We start from the raw sequence: 20,950 nt of genomic DNA on the forward strand, positions 1-20,950 counted from the left end.
ACACCCTTGACGTTGCGTGAACAGGTGCATTCTGGGTGTGGCTACATGCTATCATGCTAACATGCTAACATGCGAAAATGCTTTAGAACATGTGTCAGGTGCAGTGGCGCGGGAACCTCTTTTTGACCAGGGGTGCTGAATAAGAAAAAAATAAGGAATGTCCAACGATTTCTCCACCTATAAATGTTTTGAATTTTGACTGCTAAATACGTAATTTTAGCGCGGTGTACGGTTGAGGGTGAGACGTTTTAGAAATGTCCTTTGCAGCCACAAATTTCAATATTCTACACTCAGATAACATATGCAGGCATATGTCATCAACCATAGGCCTAGGCACATTAACTTTTTTTTTTACGATAGTTTTACGATAGGATTCTTTATAATTTAACTGATGTTTATTAGCCTACTTTGGTCAAAGTCAGACAGTTAGTTAGCTGACTAGCACAACTTAGATCTAACGTTACCTGGAGTAGAATCTGATGTCTGCGTCGGAGCCAGCAAACCACTGCGCCAATATCTCGCTGGACCTTTATTTTACTGTGCACGTAACTCCCGTATTTCCTTTCTCAGATCCTCTACTTCTTTGGACAGGTCTTCCATAGCTGATGCATACATGTCCAGTGCAGACGGTTCAGGGACTTAATACAAAAAGTTAATGTGTAGCCTAGTGTCATGCAGACGCATTGTTGTTTAAAAAGTAGCCTAACGTTACAGTAAAAATACAGAGTCGGAAGTACGTCACAAAGCTTAATGCAAGTAGCGAATTACCAATTGTGCCCAATAGATGGCACTCTAATACAAAAAACGGCTTGTCATTCATGCTCATCAGCTAGCCTAATGTGTATCATTCATGTCTACTAAGACCATGATAAATACAATTGTCTTGATCTTCATCGTTTTGACAGCTCACCAGTCTCTTGTCTGCACTGTCAGTTACCTTTATGACCTTTACATTCTAAACATTTTAAATTAAAACAGTCTCTTAATCTTGTGTCTCTCAATATTGTGTTGTAAATAAGTATAATAGCCCATTAGGCCTACTCCCTCATGGACACTGCATTTCTATTGCATTGCATATTATATTACATGTAAATAACAGTATATGAAGGAAATGTTGGGGAAATGATGATTCAATTAAACAAATAGTTGTTTCAAGTTTGCTACAAATACTTTTATTAAGAGTTAATAACTAGCTCTTGAATGGTATATAGCCAGCCAATGGTATGTAACCATATTTATAACAACACACCCCAGCTGATCTGAGATGAGAGCCAACTGAGTGAAACATTAACAAGTAGTAGCTATTCAGTACAACATTTTGGTGTAGGCAGCAGTAAAATTCATTGAACACTAAAAAAACAATAACAATACAATTTGACATCATAACTAAGTGGCAGCACATAGGTATGCATCAAAATCATTTGCAATAGAGGTATGCTATATAGAGTGATGAGAGCCAACTGAGTAAAAAATTAACAAGTAGCTATTCAGTACATTTGGTGTAGGCAGCAGTAAAATCCATTGAACACTAAAATATTTACAATTTGACATTTTAACTAAGTGGCAGCACAAAGGTATGCATCAAAATCATTTGCAATAGAGGTATGCTATATAGAGGTATTCATAGTGCAAAAAGCATATATAAACACACAATAAAGACATCAATGACAAAACTATACATTGCATATCAAACTGATTGGTGGGAGACAACTTGGTGGGACTCAGCTTACTTTTAATTGATGATACCAAAGGTGGCCTTGCGTTCTGCTGTGTTTTGAACAAAGGCTTTCATCAAAGGTTGAATGTCCAACATATCTAAAGTTTCCTGATGGACGTGCAACAAAGCCAGGTGTGTGAGCCTTTTTTGAGTCATCGTACTCCTCAACCATGTTTTTAGCCGCCTGAGTGTGGAGAACGACCTTTCAGAAGAGGCAACAGACACAGGCAGCGAGAGACAAAGTTCCATGAACTTTTCCACTTCATTCATCAATTCTCTAGTTTGAGGATGCAGTTTGCCCAAAAACTCTGCGATGTCTGTAGATGTTCGGAGCCCTTTGTCTTTGGTAAGACTACCCAACAGTGTGAGCTGCATGTGCAAGCGAGACTGGTCTATCTGGGTAGGGAGATGGGGGGCAATGTCATCCAGACCTGAATAAAGTCCACTGGCAGCATCAGTGATAGTTTTCTCTCTCTTGGCTGCTGTTTTCATCCCAGGCTGGTCAAAGCGACGGTCTAGCTCTGATGTTACAATATCCACAGCCTCAAAGAACTCCCGCTGCCACTGTTGGTGTCCTGTGCGTGGTGCGATGTCTTCCGCTACCTGTGTGTTTCTCAGACGAGCTGGAGTTTTGCTGGTTCTGGGTGGATGGGGCATTTTCAAGTTATACTGTGCTGCACACATTTCCACTTTTCTGATCAGGTCTTTCACACATGTATCTTCTCTCAGTGCACACATTTGTTTTTTAAGTACACTGACACACTCCAAGGCACCCCCAACATTCGCCTTCTTGTGCTGGAGTACTTTGGCCACTTCTTCACATGGCTCAAAAAGGGCCTCACAGCTGACAAGGCCAAAGTAGGTCTTCCCCTTCGTTGCTTGTATGTAAAGACCAGCCAACTTAGCACGTGATTCACCTCTCATCGATTTGTCTTGCTGCAGCACTTTAATTGTCTCTAAAACCACACCATATGAACAACACACGCGTTTGATAGCCTTTGTGCGTACAGCCCACCTTGTTGGGCACAGTGACAGCAGGTTGCAGACAACGTCATCACCTCCAAAACATGACTGAAAGATTGCCTTGCGCTTTGCTGATTCTCCTATTATCACAGAAAGATTCTGAACAAATGTAGTGTGTCAGCGACTAGTTGTACCTCCCTTGCAGCCTCTGCAATATTAAATCCAATGCAATGGTTGGCACAGTGAACGTATAGTGCACCAGACATTGTTCTTTAAGTTTTGCCTGGACACCCGCAAAGCGGCCAGACATATTGCTGGCGCCGTCAAAGCAAAAGCCTTGAAGACGATCCATGGGCAAGTTAAGACGAATAAAAAAGTCTCGGATGCATGAGAAGAGTGTGTCTGCAGTGGAATCCGGCGCATTATAGAATCAAGAAAAACATTATTAACAGAAAGATCTTTCCCCACGTACTGTAAGCAGCTGACCCATGTTTTGGATACTTTCCCTCTGTTGTCCGTCGGCTGTCAGCCAAAGAAAGGACCGCTTGCCTCTAGCATCTGTAATAAATTATCTCTGCACACTCTCCAAATTTCGCCATGATCTCTCTTTGTTCAAACTCCAGGTCAGGTCTCAGAAGTCGCATGCTCAGTATTTGGTCATGTTAGGTTGTTTCCAAATCACTCCCTACAAGTCTCCTTTTTTGTGACCCCAAACAAAGGAGATTCTATTACGAACATTTACTAAAGATTTTCTAATTTAAATGCTTTGTAGCTGTTACTGCGCTAAGTTTTCTGTTATTTGTGCCTTCGAGTACTATCATTGCGGCTTTGCGGCTTTTTGTTCAAGATGCCTGAAAAAATTCATCAAAACCCGATACACCAGGTGACAAAGGTCAAAGACTCATGAATGGCAAAATAACCGTACAGCCGAGGTGGGCCAGTGCACTTCGTGAATCCTCGTTTCCACTGCCTGAACACGTCTTTCCCTTGAATTCATAAAGACAACAGGGTACAAAAGCACATGAAAGATAAAAAACCCTTGTTTGGCATGCTTGAAAAAAAGCACAAAAAGCAATCAGAATCTGGATAATCGTTAAGGTAACATAGTTGAGACAATGCCATTTGCAGACATGCTTGTGCTGGAAACAAAAAACCTTTCAAAAGTATCTTGTCACAAACACTTGTTTCCAAAACAAAGTGTTCAATTACATGGATTCATTTTCAATCTTCATCTAAATTCTGTGCTAAGATAAGACGGCTAGCCACCGTGCATTGTTTTGTCGTTATTGATTTTGGATCTACATGTGCGCTCAACAAGATAGAGGATAGTACGAGGATGAAATCATTTGTCACATCATGCACAGCAGAGCGCACACACCGTGAAATTGGTCTCTTCATTTAACCCATCTAGTCAGTAACTAGGCGCTTCGTGCGTCCCACATGTATAGTCGTCCATGTAAGGTCACCACGAGCAGGGCAAGGTTGACCTCTCAAGTCAATCATTTGTATTTCAGTTGTTGGGGAATTTCCCCCTAGATCCCAGTCAAGCTATTTGGCCTTTCATTTTTTTTACAAAATGTTATAAGCGAATTCGTATATTTGTGTTTATATTTTATATATTTAAAAAAAAACAAAAAATCCAGATGCCCCTGCGAGCATCCAAGTGACGCTCCACTGACGTTGCTGTGAAGGTGCATCAGGGGTGCTATGCATCAGCATCAGCACCATGCCCATTCTACTCGCTGCAAACTGTGTCAGGTGGATCTTTCAGTTGACTTTTACACGGTCACCGTCGAAATTTTTACTTCTAGCATTTGTATGAGGACTTTTGCTGTTTTAGAGAATGCAGTGCCTAATTTGGCTGAACATGTCGGAAAACTTTGAAGAGTGCAGAGGAGTTTTGCAGGACTTCACAGTGCTCAGGACAGGAACAAGGCCCTTCACACAGGTATGTACCTCCTTGGTGTTTACCAGCTAGCTAGCTACTGTCAATGTTGTGCTAAATCTGTGCAGCTCTCTTTTTGTTTATTGTTTGTTGTTGTTATTGCTGCAGCTTTGTGCAATGTGTGTTGTTGATGCATGTCTATGTGGTTTGCATTAAGTAATGTTTATTTCGGTGTTGTTGTGTCGCTAAATATTATGTTACGTTTTTGTCTCTTTCCCTATTAATTCTGGTAGAGCCACAGTAAAGAAGCATGTTGTGTAATTGATCATCACTTGTAGGCCTATGCACAGACTGCACAGTCCCTTCCCTGACGTAGTATCCTGTAATTTGTTTGGACATGGCCTCTGCTGTGTATACGTCGACCTGTAAATTCACTATATTTTGTAGCCTAAATGTAATTATTTCTTAAATATCAGTATCATGTAACATCATCATTATCATAAATCCTAGATTGTGTTGTGTACTTTTTGAAAATGTAACGTGTTTACTCAATTTGAACTAAGCTACTTTTTTACTTTGGTCCAGGTATTTTTAAAAAAAACATATGTACTTGTTATTAAGTAAAAATCTGTTGTGTTAAATACTTTTACTTGAGCATAGTATTTTGAACTCTTTTATAAGCTACATTCTTGTAGAACTCACAACCTATTTGATTACTCAGAAAATTGGGAATAATTCAGTACATCAATTTATAAAATGTGTATGTTTCTTTAAATATTACATTTGTAATAGTTATAATTTGATTTGTTCTTCTAAATCATAGAAAGCATTTTAGAACCAACATGGTTCCCAACACATCAGCACCCTAACAAGGGCTCACAAAATAGAAAGGTAGAAGATTAGAAAAGTAACTTAACTACATGCACCATCTCACCAGACCTTTGACTGAATAGCTTACAATTGGAACATAAACATGACCTACAAATAGATGTAAAAAAAAAAATCTATCTCTTTATTTCATTTTTTTCTATAGTATTCTTAGAGGGGTGTTTATGGCTGTGTTGTTTTCTTGTCAAGAGGTCGTGCAAGTGACCTGACTCCCCTTTCACTGCTGACAGCTGATCAGCTGACAGCACAGTCCAGATATTGTTTCCTCGAATACAATCGAGTGTTTAAAATATCAAACCAGGATCGCACTTCCAAACAAACAAACCTGAGCATGACAATTGATTTTTCTTTTTTCTTTTTTTCTAAAAGCAACAACCGTCACAACATAAATATTTGTCTGCTCTGTGAATAATTACATTTAGACTCTCCTGCTTTGATTCGGGTTTGTTTCTTAAGGACCTGTTTATAGAGAGGAAATGACAAGAAGTCGAGTTGACAGGCCTGGAGTGAGACAGTTAAATGCCCCTTGCTGCTCTGGATAATTAATAAATAAAGTACCAGGGGAGTCCTGTCATGGCTTCCTCTATGACAGGGGCTGTCTCCAGTGCGCTAAAGCATTAAATGACCAATTCCTGTCAGGCTAACTTCCACAAAACTCCCTTGGCACCCTCTCCCTCATTCTCCCTCTCTCTCTCCCTCACACACACACTGTCTCTCTGTCTTCCAACGAGAGCTACTTTGCTCTCTTTGCTCTGAGTTTTTCAGCGACTGATGGCTCTAGTTCATTTCTGCTGAATTAATTGGTCCCTGAATGAATTCTGTTGACAGGGCAATTCATCATGTGTTTGGCCTGACAGTGACTGGGGTGTTGGGAGTGTGGAGGGGGAGGTGAGGGTGAGGGGAGCTGCAGGAGGAGCTGGGGTTATAGGGGGGGTGGAAAGGATGGGGGTTGATGTTTCTGCCCTCTCTTCTACCAGCTTCTATTATTCCCTCTTCTGCGACCAGGAATAGCCTGCATCAAATTTTGCGTTGCCTCCTCACTTCTCTCTGAATATTTCCCAGCTCCCCCTGGTTGCAAACAAACACGCCTGGCTGACAGATCCAGCTGATTAGGGAGCGCTTCTGTCTGCTTTGGAGGATATCCTCATTACTGGCCAGTCAGGTAGCAAGCCCCGCTAGCCCGGGACCACCAGCGCCTGTGTATGGGGGACCTGACACGTTCACTAAGAGAGGTGCATTGCATTAGGCTTTAATTGCATCATGTATCACACAATAGCCATTAGGGTAATTATTTACTGGTGAAGGGTAAATGAGCTTTGGCGCCGGGCAGAGCCAGTCGGGCAGCTAGCCTCGTTTTGGCAGCGGTGTGGCGCTCACCTATATGCTAACAAATCTAATCGCTGGTCATTTGCTTCATTTGGAAATATCCTGTCCAATCTCCACCGTACCCCCCTCTTTTTTCCCCTTTTTCTCACACTCTCTTTCAGTTGAGCAGCGCACTTATTAGGTCCAATCAATCAATGCTCACTCATTAGGAACCTCCCCTCAAGTATCCTCTGGATGGCCTCACACAGCAAGAGTCAAAAATTACCTCATAATTGCTGCTCAGGCATCATAACAAGCTAGGCTGCCCCGGTGACACGGCCATACAAACAGGTCTTACACAGGAATTGATGGATACTGGAGAATCATATTATATATTGCCATATCCAATTAGATACAGCACATAAAGCAGCAGATCCATTCCCTCTTTTCGCACCGTCCAAACCACCACTCGGATATAAAGACGTGAAATGCATTTTCATATTTTCTCCTCACCCCCTCCCTTCCCCTCGTCTTGGTGTGTCACTGCAAATTATAACATCCTGAGGATTTATTGTACATTTGACACACCAGTAACCAAATTATAATTCAGTTGCTGCGGCATATTCATAGAACCACTGTACAAATCGCACAGAGAGAGTGTTCAGTCAGCATGTGTGAGTGCGGAGCGGCTCCAAAGGTCAACAGTTAGCTCTGACACTGTGGTTTGAAGTTATGCATGATGAGGTTCACTGTTTGACTGTGTTACCTGAAATAGAAGCACTTCCTTGGTATTGTCAGAACTATATTTTAACACAGTTCCTACCACATGTGGAGCTCCAGCATGTTTCTTCCCTGCTTTTTCTTTGCTCAATGATGAACAGTATTGAACGGATCATAAATCGTTCCATATGTACACTTTTTTATTTTGCTGTGCAACTTTTGAGACGTAGTTATTCATCTTCCTCATGAGCAATCTACAGAATGAGGTCTTCACATTTAGATAATTACTGTTCATCCAACTAGGAGTAATAACATTAATGTCACAGTTTGATATAGAGTGAGTTTAGTTTGAAGTAGAATATAAAATCATAGCTGAGCAGCCTGTTTTAGTATAATACAATAAACCAATATTTCAGCACTACTGTGTTAACTTAAATCACTGAACTAGTTTTTCATCTAAATAAAAATGTCTTCATATAATACACGGCTAAGCTTTTGAACTTTTTTAAGATCAAATATGCCTTTCTTAATCTTACATTTCGGTCATTCAGAGACAATCAATGGCATGTATTGTTGTTTTTACTGTTGATTTTTTATATCAACTGAGTTTTTGATGATCAAAAATAGTGACAGCTGCCGTTTAGAGCCAATCAGATCCTCCCACCGCTCCTGTGTGTATGTGTGTATAGTAAGAAAGTAAAATATATATTTATATTCCAGAGGATGCTGTTGTCATCTGGCATGCTGCAGTCAATTTCAGCTTGATTGACAGATACATCCAAGTTCACAGTTTATTGGTTTCCGAGGAGAGAGCCAGATATGCCAATTTAGACAGGAAAGTGACAAAAAAGTTTCCATCTAAATAGAATAATTCTGCTTCTGGGAATTCTCAGCTGGGGAGAGGGAAGAGTCAAGCTCCTTTTTTCCCCTCCCTTCCTCCTTTTAACAAGGGCTGTGAATGACAAACATATATGACGGTTAGGGGCTGACAGAACATCCGCTTCTGATGCTTCACAGGGGAGCTATGAAATAAACAACAGGCAGAGAAATTGAATTACTAAGCAAAAAGGGGGTCTTTCCTCGTGGACCCAGAGGCATCAGAGTGCACCAAAAAACAGCTCAGCTCAGTATGTTTTTTTGGAGCTTGTTTTTTCTCATTTTTATGTGTTTCAAATTTGGAATAAAATGTGTCAGATGATGGAAACTCAGTATTCTCTCTAAAAAAACCAATCATATTTTCGTTTTGTATCATACCACTCTTATCCATGCATGGCCACAGGGTAAAACTCACTTTTTTCCATTAAAACAAGATTGAAAATAGTGTTCGGACCAATATATGAGCATCTGAATTAACAACTGAAAAGCTCAACAACTGTATTATACGTTCCCATTCTGTCTGACATCGTTTCAAATGTACACGCAGCTTTATCGTGTGCTCCAGCAGCCCAAATCCTTTGCAAATCACACAGTGCTAATCAGGACAGTGTCCACTTGTTGTAAATCAATAATGATATAACTAAGTCATACAAGGCGGCAGCGACGGAGGGATTACTGAGCGAAGAAAGAGTGAAATAAGCCCTAAGAGGGATTTCATGCATAAATCTCTCCCTGCAACTTAGCACAAATTGAATTCAGGCACACTGCTAGAAAAATTAATTCAGCTTCACAAAGCGAGGAGAGGTTAAACACTTTATGTGCTGCTCAGTGATCCGAGTCATAGAGAAAACATTTAGAGGCATTCTCACTGAAGCCCCTCTGTGCACCATGGGATCTGAAACCTGAAAAATAAATACATTTATCCCAAAATAGTCTCATTAGGCGACCTGAATTCCTTCTGCCATTGTTTACTGAAACTTCAGTTTTCTCATCGAATTGTTTGTCGGCTCATGACCTTTCATAGACATCAAATATTCATCATGGCTTCATTTGAGCATTTATGGTCAGGATGTAAACGCTTACCCACTATGTAGTGATGTTTTAAATGGGAATTACATTAGTGAGATCATTCTGGGTCAAACGTGGTTATTGACACCTGTTATAATTTATCTGAGGAACCTTATCTGTCTAATATCAAATATATTAAACAGTTTCATTTTTAAGATCAGTATGAAGGTCTTTTGTGACACCTTTTCCTTTTCACTGTTATGTTTAACTTTTGTTTAGTATTTGCAACATAACTTCCAATTTCTTCTCCTATCAAGCATCAGAAATGTTGTTTGAAGAGTTATATGATTCATAATATGAAACGGCTGTATCATTTTATCATTCCCATATTTCTTATGAAGCTTTTTGTGTACATAGCATTTTAAACCTGTCAGTCCCCTATTAATAAATAACCCTATTTTAGCTACATTGTATACTGTGGGACAGCAGATTAACAGCTATTAAATGATGCATTGATATTAAACTGAATAACTTTATTATAAATGTAGTTTGAAGAATGAATTAAATAATAATTGTATGATAGACTCTTTTTGACACAGGACTTCTAAGACCCGTTTGAAAGTTTTGTTTTTTTAAATTTGAGACCAAGTCGGAGCCAAAAATAGGGACCAAAAGACCAATCTTTATCCTATCAACTAACCTTTAAAGCATTAATCGAAAAAGTGAGAAACACCATGCAACTCCTTTTGCGTAAAAGATTTCAGACACTTTTATTATTGTACAAGTGAGACCAGCATAATGAAAGTGATAATACCCATGAACATGAAAGACATTTTTTCTTACTGTATTTACAGAGAAGTGTCTTCACATCACACACAAAAAATCCTTCTACGAAAATGAACAATTTGTAAATAACATAACAATTAAATAAACTCCACCTACCTTTAGGTTTACAGCTGAATATGCATATGATGACCATCTCTGCACTGCATAGAATTTATACATATACTTTTCCTCATGAACAACGTGGGCTTTTCATAATAATAATAATAATAATAATAATACTGCTCTCATGATGCATATAGGCGGCCTGTAAATAAACATTAACAAGAACTAAGTCTTTGGCAAATGCAAATACATTCACTTGACAGATGAAAAAACCATCATTCCAGTGTGATTCAAAGAAGTAACTCGGCCTGAAACATGAAGTTAGGAGGGAACATGTTTAAGGCATTTAGCTGAAATCGTCGCCCTGCTTTTTGACGTTATTAGAGTCGTCAGAATGAATGCTTGGGACATCAAACTAGACAAATGACACTGGTGTGACTAGGGATGGCTGTTATATCCATTTTCTGTGGTTGAATGCCAAAGACTTAATCAACTTAAATAGAAATGTAAGCGGTGAGAACATAGTAGTGCACGTCAAGGCTGTGACATGATGGGCCTTGAATTACAGGAGAACGTGTGAAGCCGTAAGTGCCTTTTCAGACTGAGACTTATTAGACTTACAGTCTATTTCATGAAGTAAAGCAAATATGCATCATCATTTTTCTGCATAATAACGCTCCAGGGTTGCAAACCTCCAACAACATAGTGCAAAATTAACAAAAAACACAATTGCTTGCCTGATGACCTTTTGTATCCTGACAAATAAGAAATAGGAAAACACTAGCCAAGCAGTCCGCAGTTTACGAATTATAAAAATGAAATAAAAAAATCATTTTAAGAATATATTTACTAGTTTCTTGAAATCTTGCAAATAGCGGGCCATGGTGATATATTGTCATGGCTCCCTCTATTTTCAAATGGATGTTTCTTTATTTACTTCATTTTCATTTTTACATCTTGATTGTGTATCACAGAGAACATGTCCTAATCTTCTCATGGCATCAAAAACGATCGATTTACTCATGCTGGATGTTTGGTCGGTGACTGTTTAGATGGATGAAAACAACGTTAGCCTGCCACAGCCTGCATGTGCTGCTGCTGATCTCCTCTTATCTCATAGCGCTGCCATCTGAATCGAGTGGGAGACGAAAGGAAACGGGAAAAGAATAAAGGCTGCTGCTACATTTTAAGCTCTGGACAGCGTCCCTGCTGAGAGCTGTCAAGAAAAGGAATGTACAGTATTGATCCGTGATGGGATGAACCTGTGCCACGGGGGGAAAACAAAACCAGATCTTTTGTTTATAGTCATTTTCTTTTTCTTTTTTTTCTGCAATTAGCCACAGTTTTCAGCATGTGTGTTGGGTGTTTTTTGTAGTGTCTCTGATGATCTTCTTGTAGGTTTTTTTTTGGCTTTTAGTGTCCAAAAAAGCTGCATGGAGAGAAGTCGTCTGGAACCCCCCCCCCCCCCAAAATGAAGTTTCTCTTTGTGAGCCGGGAACATTTTATGCGCAGTTGCTCAGTGTCCAGTGGACCATGCGGCTCACACCGGGGCAATATGGAGGTTAAGGCCATGGTCCTGCAGGTTGATTTGGTTTCCATGGTAACTAGTGACGGTCATAGGCAGTGGCAGCAGTGGGAGGGGCGGAGCCTCTGGATGCGGCACTATAATAATAAGGGGAACCTGAAATTAACAGAAGAATGAACCATTTGTAACAACAACAAAAATCACAGTTACCAAATGCATTAACAGTATTAGTATTTGTACTGTAAATAAACTGCATTTTTACATATTTCCATGTTCCAATGTTTGTCAATATTTGACTCAAACTAAGCAGGTTTTCCAAATTCTTGCCAGCGTCCCTCAGTTATATAGGCTGAAATGACAACTTTTCCAATAATGCTAGTTTCATGACCTGCCCGATAACTTTCCAGCTTTTAATGTTTTCAGCTGACTCATTTTAAGATGAGAATATTGTAGGAGTGAATATGATTATGCACTTACGAGCTACATGAATTACAGAATGTTTTAACTTTCAGCAGTGTAAGAAGAATGGACATCCCCAAAATGTAATAAAGAGAGGGACAGCGTTGTTCGCGTCAACCCTGATAGCATCCAGGACTACCCTTACTCTGCTGCTTTATTCACTAAGTTAGCAGGGCATGCTAACAAGCTGCTCAGGCCAGATCAGGTAATGGTGTTTAATGCATTCCTTATACGGTGCTAAGTTGCTAGCCTTCAATTGGACAATCACTCTTGGGGGAGGGGTCAATTAGTCCAGCTTGTCTCTCTACTCACTTAGTAATGCTGGGTTGCTGAATCGCCATGCGTCGTTGTAGGTTGTGTACTGTGGGTGACTGTAGGGGTTCCCCGAAAACTCACTCCCTGCAAAACAAAACAACAAATCAATTAGCATTTCAATGCATCAAACCATTACCCCGTTCACATGCAGTCATTTCTCGTCATTCAAAACAGGATGCAATTTGAGGGGCAAAATGATAGTCATCGATGTGCAACCAGTCAAGCAAGTAATTTATTTCTTTTTCATTTCACTTAAGTTATGCAACACTGAACAATACAGGATGTGACACTGAAGGCGGCTTTCCCTGTCCCATTTATGGATATCTACCCATTCTTCTTCCTCCACTATATTCCAAACCCGTCTAATAAATACAGAGTGGTAATAAACAGTTTCATGCATACATTTTTGATATGCTGCAATAAATCCTGCAGCCTTTCTTAAAGGGATTTTTTACATCTCCAATCCAAACCCCTCTGGTCTGAGCTGTGGTGTTTGGTAGAATTTCATTGCAGGGAAACTAACTTGGAGCATGTCAGTGAGCACTGCGGCTGGTTCAACACGTTTCTTCCTTTTACGAGACAATAAAGGCTAGATTTTATATTAAGCTGGTGAGAAATGGCTTTGCTTTTACAGTGTTTTGCGCCTGTCACTAAATCTTAGTGGTTGTGTATAGGATGAATGGGTTGTAACACAAAACCAAAAGCCATAGGATTAAGGCCCTCATCTTCTGCTTTGTGCCACATAGGAACAAATGGAAAGTTAAAGTATGTTTGACTTGACGCTTTCCCACCAAACTGATTTAACAGTTTTATGAGTCAACATCCAAAAGCAAATCCAGACAGCCCCTGGGTGCGACCACATCCTCCATTGTTGTTTCTGGTTACTGTTAAATTCACTTTTTTCAGCAGTATGTCAGAAATTGTTAAGTCTCTTTATTTCCAAAGCAGCTTTTCTTAACAGAAGCAGAAAGAAAAACTTGAATACTAAGAGTCCCCCTTTTTATTTTGACTTGAATTAATGAAAAATGAACTAAACAATGTTTAGAAAACGGGAATATATATATATATTGTTTTCTTCTTGAAACATCAGAACATGAATTAAATTAACCTTTGTTGTATTGAAACTGGATCTTGAAAATAAAAGTATCTACATTTTTTATAAAGTATAAAGATATGTCTTTGTAAATTGGTTTAGTTTTTTAAGATTATCTGCTAACCAGGGGAAAAAACAAATAGTGCAGTTAATGTCACCCTCTTTGCTGAGTCAATAACAAAACTCGTCATAAAGGAGAAGGAGTAACAGTCAGGGCCTGGGATGGGGTGTGATTTGGTAAATGATATGCAAACACCAGACACACTCCACTGGTTTCCCTCATCCTAGTGGTATAATCACATCAAAGCAAAATGCCGGCTGTGGTTTGGTGAAAATGTGTCTGGTGACACTGGAGCTGAAGAAGCCGGGCACCAAAACTCCCTGGCTGTGAAACACAAGCCTGACCTCCTCAGAGAGACAGAGATTTGAATATTTACCGAGCTCACATGCCTCTGCCTTTTGACCCTTGACTGTTTGCTGTGAACCTTAACTGCAGGTTAAGTAGATCAGGGGAAGGGAGCTCCTCTGGAGCGCAGACGCTGGGGAGGGCTGGTAGTGCGGTTTATCGACGACCGGTGCGAACGTCCACGCAGGAAGATAATGAGCCAATAAGAAAGAGAAAAAGCAGGAAGGAAGGCAGAGCCACTGTCCTCCATCTCTGACCACTTATTCAGCCCGTCTAATCCAATCATACAAACTAAGCTAAGGATGTGTGTGCCTCTTGTTCTGCAGGTCAATTGTTATCGCCTCTCTGCTTAATCTGACGCCAAACTCTCCTCACTCTGCTTCTGAAGCTTCTACACCTGTTCATTTTGAGGGCACCTGTTAAATAGACCCCCTAATGACAATATTAATCCATGTGATGTTGTCTCTCACTTACCAGGAACCATTCCAGCGAGCGTGGAGGTCGGATAGCTGCCCTGGCCCGTGGGGGGAACGTGAGGGGGGTACCCAGGTAAAGTTGTGTTGGACATATCCCGACCTGGAGAGACAAGTTGAAAGAAAAACAAAACAAAAACCACTTCATCAGTGCTTTGCAGTTTATATGTGACTACAAGCATTTAAATGTCACTTTTTGGGTCAAGCGTTATGGTGGGAAAGGTTTTTGGATCCTTAAGCAACAGATGCAATACTGCCTTTAAAAAATAAGGCCTGCATTATTATAAAAATAAATGTTATGTGCTTAGTTACTTTCTAGCTCTGCATTTAGTGTTTGATTTCATTCATGCAAACCAGCTCCTGCAGGAAATACTTATATTACTATACACATGACTCATCACCACTGCCTCAAGGTAGTCAGCACAAGAACCTTATTTTCCCTACAGTTTAGAGATCATTATAAAGAACCTAGTTTTGTCTGAACCCGTTACTGAACACCAGAAAGCTAACAGTTGAACTTAAAACAGGACAACAGCTGCTGCTTTGAGCCAGCTGAATACTGTTCACATAAACATGCCTCCTCATTACTCAGTTCAAAGTTCCTTTTCTAAATATGGCGGCCTCTCTTTCTCTGTGGCTGTAAAGTCCGAGCACACTGGCCCCTCTGCGGAGTGGGACCCGTCCGGCTGCAGATATTCAGCTCTGTAATTGAGAGTGACGGTTGGGCTGTCCTCGCTGGCCATGGGGACACTGGGAAAAACGGCACGTAACCCAAATCTGCACAGGGGCCGGGGTACAAGAGGCCCCTGTTATATTGTCAGCTGTGAGGGCCACTTGGATTCAAGGGGAAAATGATCTCCCAATGGAGCTTTAATGAGGGACTAGTGAAAGAAGAGGAAAACTGTCCATGTTTTTGCCTTAACTAACAAACTGTTTAAGGAAATAATGTAAACATGAAAATATAAAACATATACAACTCTGCAATTCAAATTGTCTTGCAACAAATAATATTTATCTGTCAGAATTTTGAAAACTGGCTCTTGCTGCTAATCAACATCACTAATGAGAGAATAAACCACGGGCTAATATAGATATTGACTTAAAAATCCAATGCATACATGTGCAATACCATGAAAAACGTATCTGTTTAATTGAGGGTGAGCGAATGGGCCCTCTGGGTATTTAAGTACCTGCTACTACAGGCTGCCAGGCGTACTGGCTGCAGTGGGGGCCTAAGGGTGGGGGGGCTATGGGGACGGCTGGTGAATCTGGTGAAGAGGCAGGGTGGCAGCCTGGAGGTGCACCAGACTCAGGCCTGCCAGGGAGGAGGAGGAAGTGGGGGTAGGAGGAGGGAAGAGTGGGTGTAGAAAAAGCCATAGATTTGGCTTTCACTGATTTTTGTTCTGTAAAAACATTCACCAACACATGTTAACAGCAACATGACTTGCTTTCAATTTGTTGCTTTATTGTACATTTTCCCATTGGCAGATGACAAGGAAATGCATTTATTAAAGTACAATTAGGTACTTTTAATGTACTATTTGTACTGGGTCACATTTATAAATCATTTACTCCATTAAATGTTTTCTACATTGTTTGCATATTTATATTTTGTGTGCACAAAAATGGTTAGATCTGCTTGAATATGATGGACTGCTATTAACTGTTCAAACGGCATTCAAAGCGTTAAAAATAGCTCCACCCTGACTCGCTAATCCATAAAAATGCTGCTTAAATTTTAAAGCACATACCATAAAAATGCAATAATTGACTATATACTGTATATAGTATTATCCCCCCCTAAATGGGTCATTCTGTATAATGTGTGTCCCTGAAACTCAAGCACATTTTGATCATAAAACTTTAGCAGATCTGTAGATATATCTTTTTTTAATTCTGGGTGTGTAATGATGTGTTTTCATTTCAATGCAGTTATTTCTTAAGTAAATGATCTGAATAGTAATTCCATTACTGTATATAGTTTCTAGTCCGGATCTAAGAGTTGTTTTTAGCTGTCTGTGAATTGGATGCTTGCTTAAAACAAGGACCAAAAACAGTACTTTTCCATTTGTGATCATGGATTGTACAATAAAGAAAGAGCTCAGTGTGTTCTCTATTATTTGCAAATCTCAGCACTGATGGCTGTGTTGTATGAAGCCTGCTGAGATGTGACTTTTGGTTAAAGCACCGAGACTGGAGGGCTGCGGAGTTAAAGAGCTTTACAGAGAAGAGTGAGGTCATGCCGGACATTTCATTTATAATAAGAATTAGTTAACCACAAGCCAGTGCACATAAGTCAAAGGGAGCCGTGGGAGTACTGTAGGTGGGGGGTCCAGCGGGGGTGAGGCCATTGTGTGAGTGTGTGTGTGTGTGTAGACATTGGTAACTATTGTCTAACTGTCTCTGCAAACACTGACCCAATCTTTTCTTCATTATTATTGAAGCAGCTACAGCAGTCGAACATGTTTAATAAAAGTACATACTCTTATCTCTTTATTACCTCGCTTCAAAGAGATGAAATACATTATGAGCACAAAATCCCTGCCTTTCAGTCTTAAAGGGACATCTAGTTTAATCTCTTTAAAATATAACTGAAGTGCTGTTTTAACCTATTCATTTTAAATAGGGATCCAACCAATCACACATTTTCCTCTTCATACTGATTCCAATTGGCCGGCACTGATCCGATACATCACGGTTTTTGTTTTCTTATTTCATTGGTTGAACTGATCCATTTTGAGGTTGTAACAACAAATATATTTTTTACTTTAAAAGGACACTATCATACGCTTAGCTTTATCCATTTGTGTGCACATTTAGTCATCATTTTGCCTGTTTTAGACATTCATAACAAAAGTGAAATGCTCAGGGACTGTACTCAATTTAGGTCGGTGACTTCTACCTGATCAATAGCATCACTTATTTCAACTCAGCCCTCATTACAGGCTTTAATCTTCCTTCTAGCCCTAAATGGTAACAATTCAACAAAGATGTGGGTGATTTTCTGCTTCATTTTTGGGAGTAGTGTAAAACTCAATGTATTTTTATTGTGCAAGAGCAAAAGATTGAACATGTAGAAAATGTTTTCTTGAAGGCGAGGTTTTCCTAATAGAAAATGAATCTGTTGCTATCAAATTGAGTCTTTTTTCTCCTGTTGACGGCGATAATAATAATTATCATCATCCCTGTTGTATCCAGTTTTGTTGAATTCCAGGATAGCGTTGGCAGTGACTGCCAGCAGCTCTGTGCCTGTTGCTTTATGTCCCCTTTAAAGCCCTCTTTCTGTGAGGCACCAGTTCTGAGAACTCTCTGTACAGCAATGATAGCCTCATTAGCTGCTCCCTAGCCTTTGTTGTTTTTACAACAGAGATGTGTGTCCAGATTCTCATTAAAAGATGGGCTTCTTTATATTGTCTGCTTCCTCTGTCAGTCCCCTTAGATTGAACGCCAGCAAATCAAGCTATTTATTTGGCTGTGCTCTCTTTTTTCTTTTCCTGCGAGAATCAATTGAAAGAGTTTTTTGCTGTTACAAAAGCCTGTTGATTCCTGTCTTCATTTGAGAAGTGACTTGTAATAGCGACTGCTGAGTGTTGAAAATGGTAATTCCTGCTTTTACAGACAAGATTGTTTGAATGCTTTTTGAAAAGAACTACTGGCTATATGTATTTATCTGAACTATACAGAGTGGCTGAAAATGCCATACTCTTTCAACTATTTTGTCAACACTTGAATATACTGCCAGAAGATTGATGAGTTTTATCTCAACTGACAAAAACGTGGCAAGAGACTATAATGTGCTTTTTTTTTTGCATTGCTTTCATCTCCGTTTCTTAAAACATGAAACGAAAAAGCAAGATGACCTTCTTTTTATTTGGCACAGAAACAAAGTCATTTGTGAATGACTCTTTTGCTTGCAAGAGTATTAAATTTAGCATGACAGGGACACCTTCATGTTTGCTACAACAACAACCAAAAATCTTTGACCTCCAGTTTTTCTAGGCTATATGCAGAACGGGGCAATTTATCACAAGCCAAAAAATCTCAGCACCCTAATTAATTACAACTAAGTAAAGAATGTTTGGAGAGCCAAATTGCTTTAATTCCCCGAACACCGGCTGAAAGTCATTCATTATCAAATGTGTGCTCAAAGGTTAGTTTGCTTTTGTGAAGATGAAATAAGCATTAATTTAGTTTCCCCCTGTGGGAAGACGGGCGAGCGCTTTGTCATGAGGCCACGCGTCACTTACGGCAGGTTCGCCGTCTGATCTTTGCTCGCTGCTCACTGGACAACCGCAGGTCCTGATACTTCCTGCACAGCACCCTGAGAGCACTCACTCACCTTAATTGAATGCTAAGTTTGGCTGGTTGTATTTGCTGGGTGAAGTTTTTTGTTTAGAGACTTGACAGGAATGTACAAGAGCAGCTGCTTGAGGAGGGGAAGTGTCATTGACACGGGGGCCTTTAAGCCTTTGGAGGCCTTCATTAACAGCCCCAGCAGGGAATATGTTTAGAGACTTTTCAGTATGCAGTCACTGAGTGGAGATGTGTAAAACTCCCACTGAGTGCTCTAGGGACTCCGCTCAGCGCTCGAAGAAGACTCTTCAGCCTGAAGCACCATCGAGAAAACAGGTTGGCTCTGACTAATTTCAGGAAATACAGAAACTCTCTTTAGAACTAGTGGACAATTGGCCGTATCGAGGCCATCTCTCCATTTATTTCTGAAAATACACAAAAAAAGTTTGAGCTCCTCCTTCTGCTTTTCATAAATTCACCCACGGCTCACACTATTTGAATTTAAAGCAGTTTGAATGAACAAGAATAAGAAGCACTTGAGATGAAATCCATCTCTCGAAGGGAATTCATCAAAGAAATTACTTCCCATATCAACAATAGAAATTACCTCACAATATGCAATTGTCCTATCCACATATTCATGGAACCCTTTGGTGTTTTTATGGGGTAAGAGGGACTATTTAGCAGGTAATGCAGCATTAATGTGGAAGAGAGGGAGAGAGAAAAAACGGTTTTAATGGAAGTGGCTTCTTGCCTCTGAATTTCGATGATGTGCACAATGCCCTTAAATCCCTTTCTTATTTGAGTCTGCTTTGCAGGTACTTTTGAGCCTTAATAGGATAAGCAGAGGACACAAAAGATTTCTATCTGTGAAGTCTTTTAGCTCACTGAGAATCCCGATCTCTGGCAATGAGCACTTCATGAATCATTCATTTTTAATAGATTATGCAAATTCCAGGACATAAAATCAACAAGATCAATAACTGCAGGCGTTTTAATTGGTGTTGGAAAACATTTTAAGGATGAACATAATCTCCAGTTCTTTCCCCCGTAAAGACACAATTAATTTAAAATTAGATCTCGGCCTAAATACTGCAGATCATTTACTACTTTTTGCATGGCTTAAATTCCTCTGGTGGGCTTATCGCTGGCAAGTAAACTGTAATACTCAGCCATTAGTGAGACCACACACCTGAATATATCCTAATATCCACACAGGCAGCCACTGAGGGAAAACCAAGCAGAGAAGCCACAAACCAAATACTAATTACCAAGAGGAAGTCGCAGTGATGTTTGTTCCATTGGTTTGACCTCTGTCTGCCTTATTTCTCTGCCTGCAGTGAGATCTGCCACCAGAAAAAGGCATGGAAAAACGTATTTACTAACACAAAAGCAAGTGATATGTGTTTCATGTGCAGACACACACACCGGTATGCATACAATCCCATCTTTCTTCCTCTACATGTCTCTTTGCACCTGTAAAGCAGTAAGGAGACCCTCTCTGCAGAGACCATCTAAAATATCCCAGGTGCAAACAAAGCCGCCTGCATTCTACGGGGCCATCAGCGCACAAAGGACAAACACACACCTTTCTTCTCAGGAGGCCTGCCTTACAGGGGAAATCTACCTCCCACATATTAATGAGAAAAGGGCCCTTTCTCTTCTCATAAGTCTGCTTGGCTATCATTTGAGAAGGGGAGGCTGAAGCAATTTTCAATCACCCTGTCCTCCCCCACGCAGAACTCCTCGCCTTTGATGGCTGCTGCATAATTATATGAATTTTAATAAAAGCTCTGTATATTAATCTCAGGCCCCCGACAGTCATCGTAAACTTTCAGTAAACTTAACCTTCTTCTTGGTAATAACACGGCAACAACGAAACAATATTTCAATTAGCCAGGCAGTCATTAACTGTGACAAGGAGAGGAGACGACGCGCAGGAGCTGGGGCGGGGGGGGAGGAGAGAGAGAGAGAGAGGAGGGCGAAATAAATGATCATGGTGTTAGAGTTAGGCGGCAGAAATGCCAGAGCGTATTTACCGAGGCACATTACTCGTGCTTTGAGACACACAAACTGTCTCCCAGCGAACAAATCACAGGAGCAACACAGCAGCAGCCAACACGCTGTCAGTCCTGC

At 40.2% G+C, this 20,950-nt stretch overlaps 1 protein-coding gene and 1 long non-coding RNA gene across 2 annotated transcripts in view; one reads left to right on the plus strand and one right to left on the minus strand.

Annotated features, from left to right (window-relative positions):
* LOC134871256 (uncharacterized) overlaps window positions 1-20,950 on the plus strand; it is a 25,494-nt gene continuing 4,544 nt past the window's right edge. The window contains exons 1-3 of the long non-coding RNA XR_010166654.1: window positions 1-98; window positions 4,439-4,628; window positions 14,526-14,597. This is a non-coding gene — a long non-coding RNA (uncharacterized LOC134871256). The remainder of the gene's footprint in view (window positions 99-4,438; window positions 4,629-14,525; window positions 14,598-20,950) is intronic.
* Window positions 11,734-20,950, minus strand: part of pax2b (paired box 2b) — a 26,688-nt gene continuing 17,471 nt past the window's right edge. The window contains exons 8-11 of the mRNA XM_063893948.1: window positions 15,006-15,011; window positions 14,523-14,624; window positions 12,547-12,633; window positions 11,734-11,931 (exon numbers count right to left, since the gene is read on the minus strand). Coding sequence (XP_063750018.1) covers window positions 11,855-11,931; window positions 12,547-12,633; window positions 14,523-14,624; window positions 15,006-15,011 — 272 coding nt within the window. The 3' untranslated portion in view covers window positions 11,734-11,854. The remainder of the gene's footprint in view (window positions 11,932-12,546; window positions 12,634-14,522; window positions 14,625-15,005; window positions 15,012-20,950) is intronic.

Source organism: Eleginops maclovinus, chromosome 10, assembly GCF_036324505.1.
Source record: "Eleginops maclovinus isolate JMC-PN-2008 ecotype Puerto Natales chromosome 10, JC_Emac_rtc_rv5, whole genome shotgun sequence".
Taxonomy (NCBI): domain Eukaryota; kingdom Metazoa; phylum Chordata; class Actinopteri; order Perciformes; family Eleginopidae; genus Eleginops; species Eleginops maclovinus.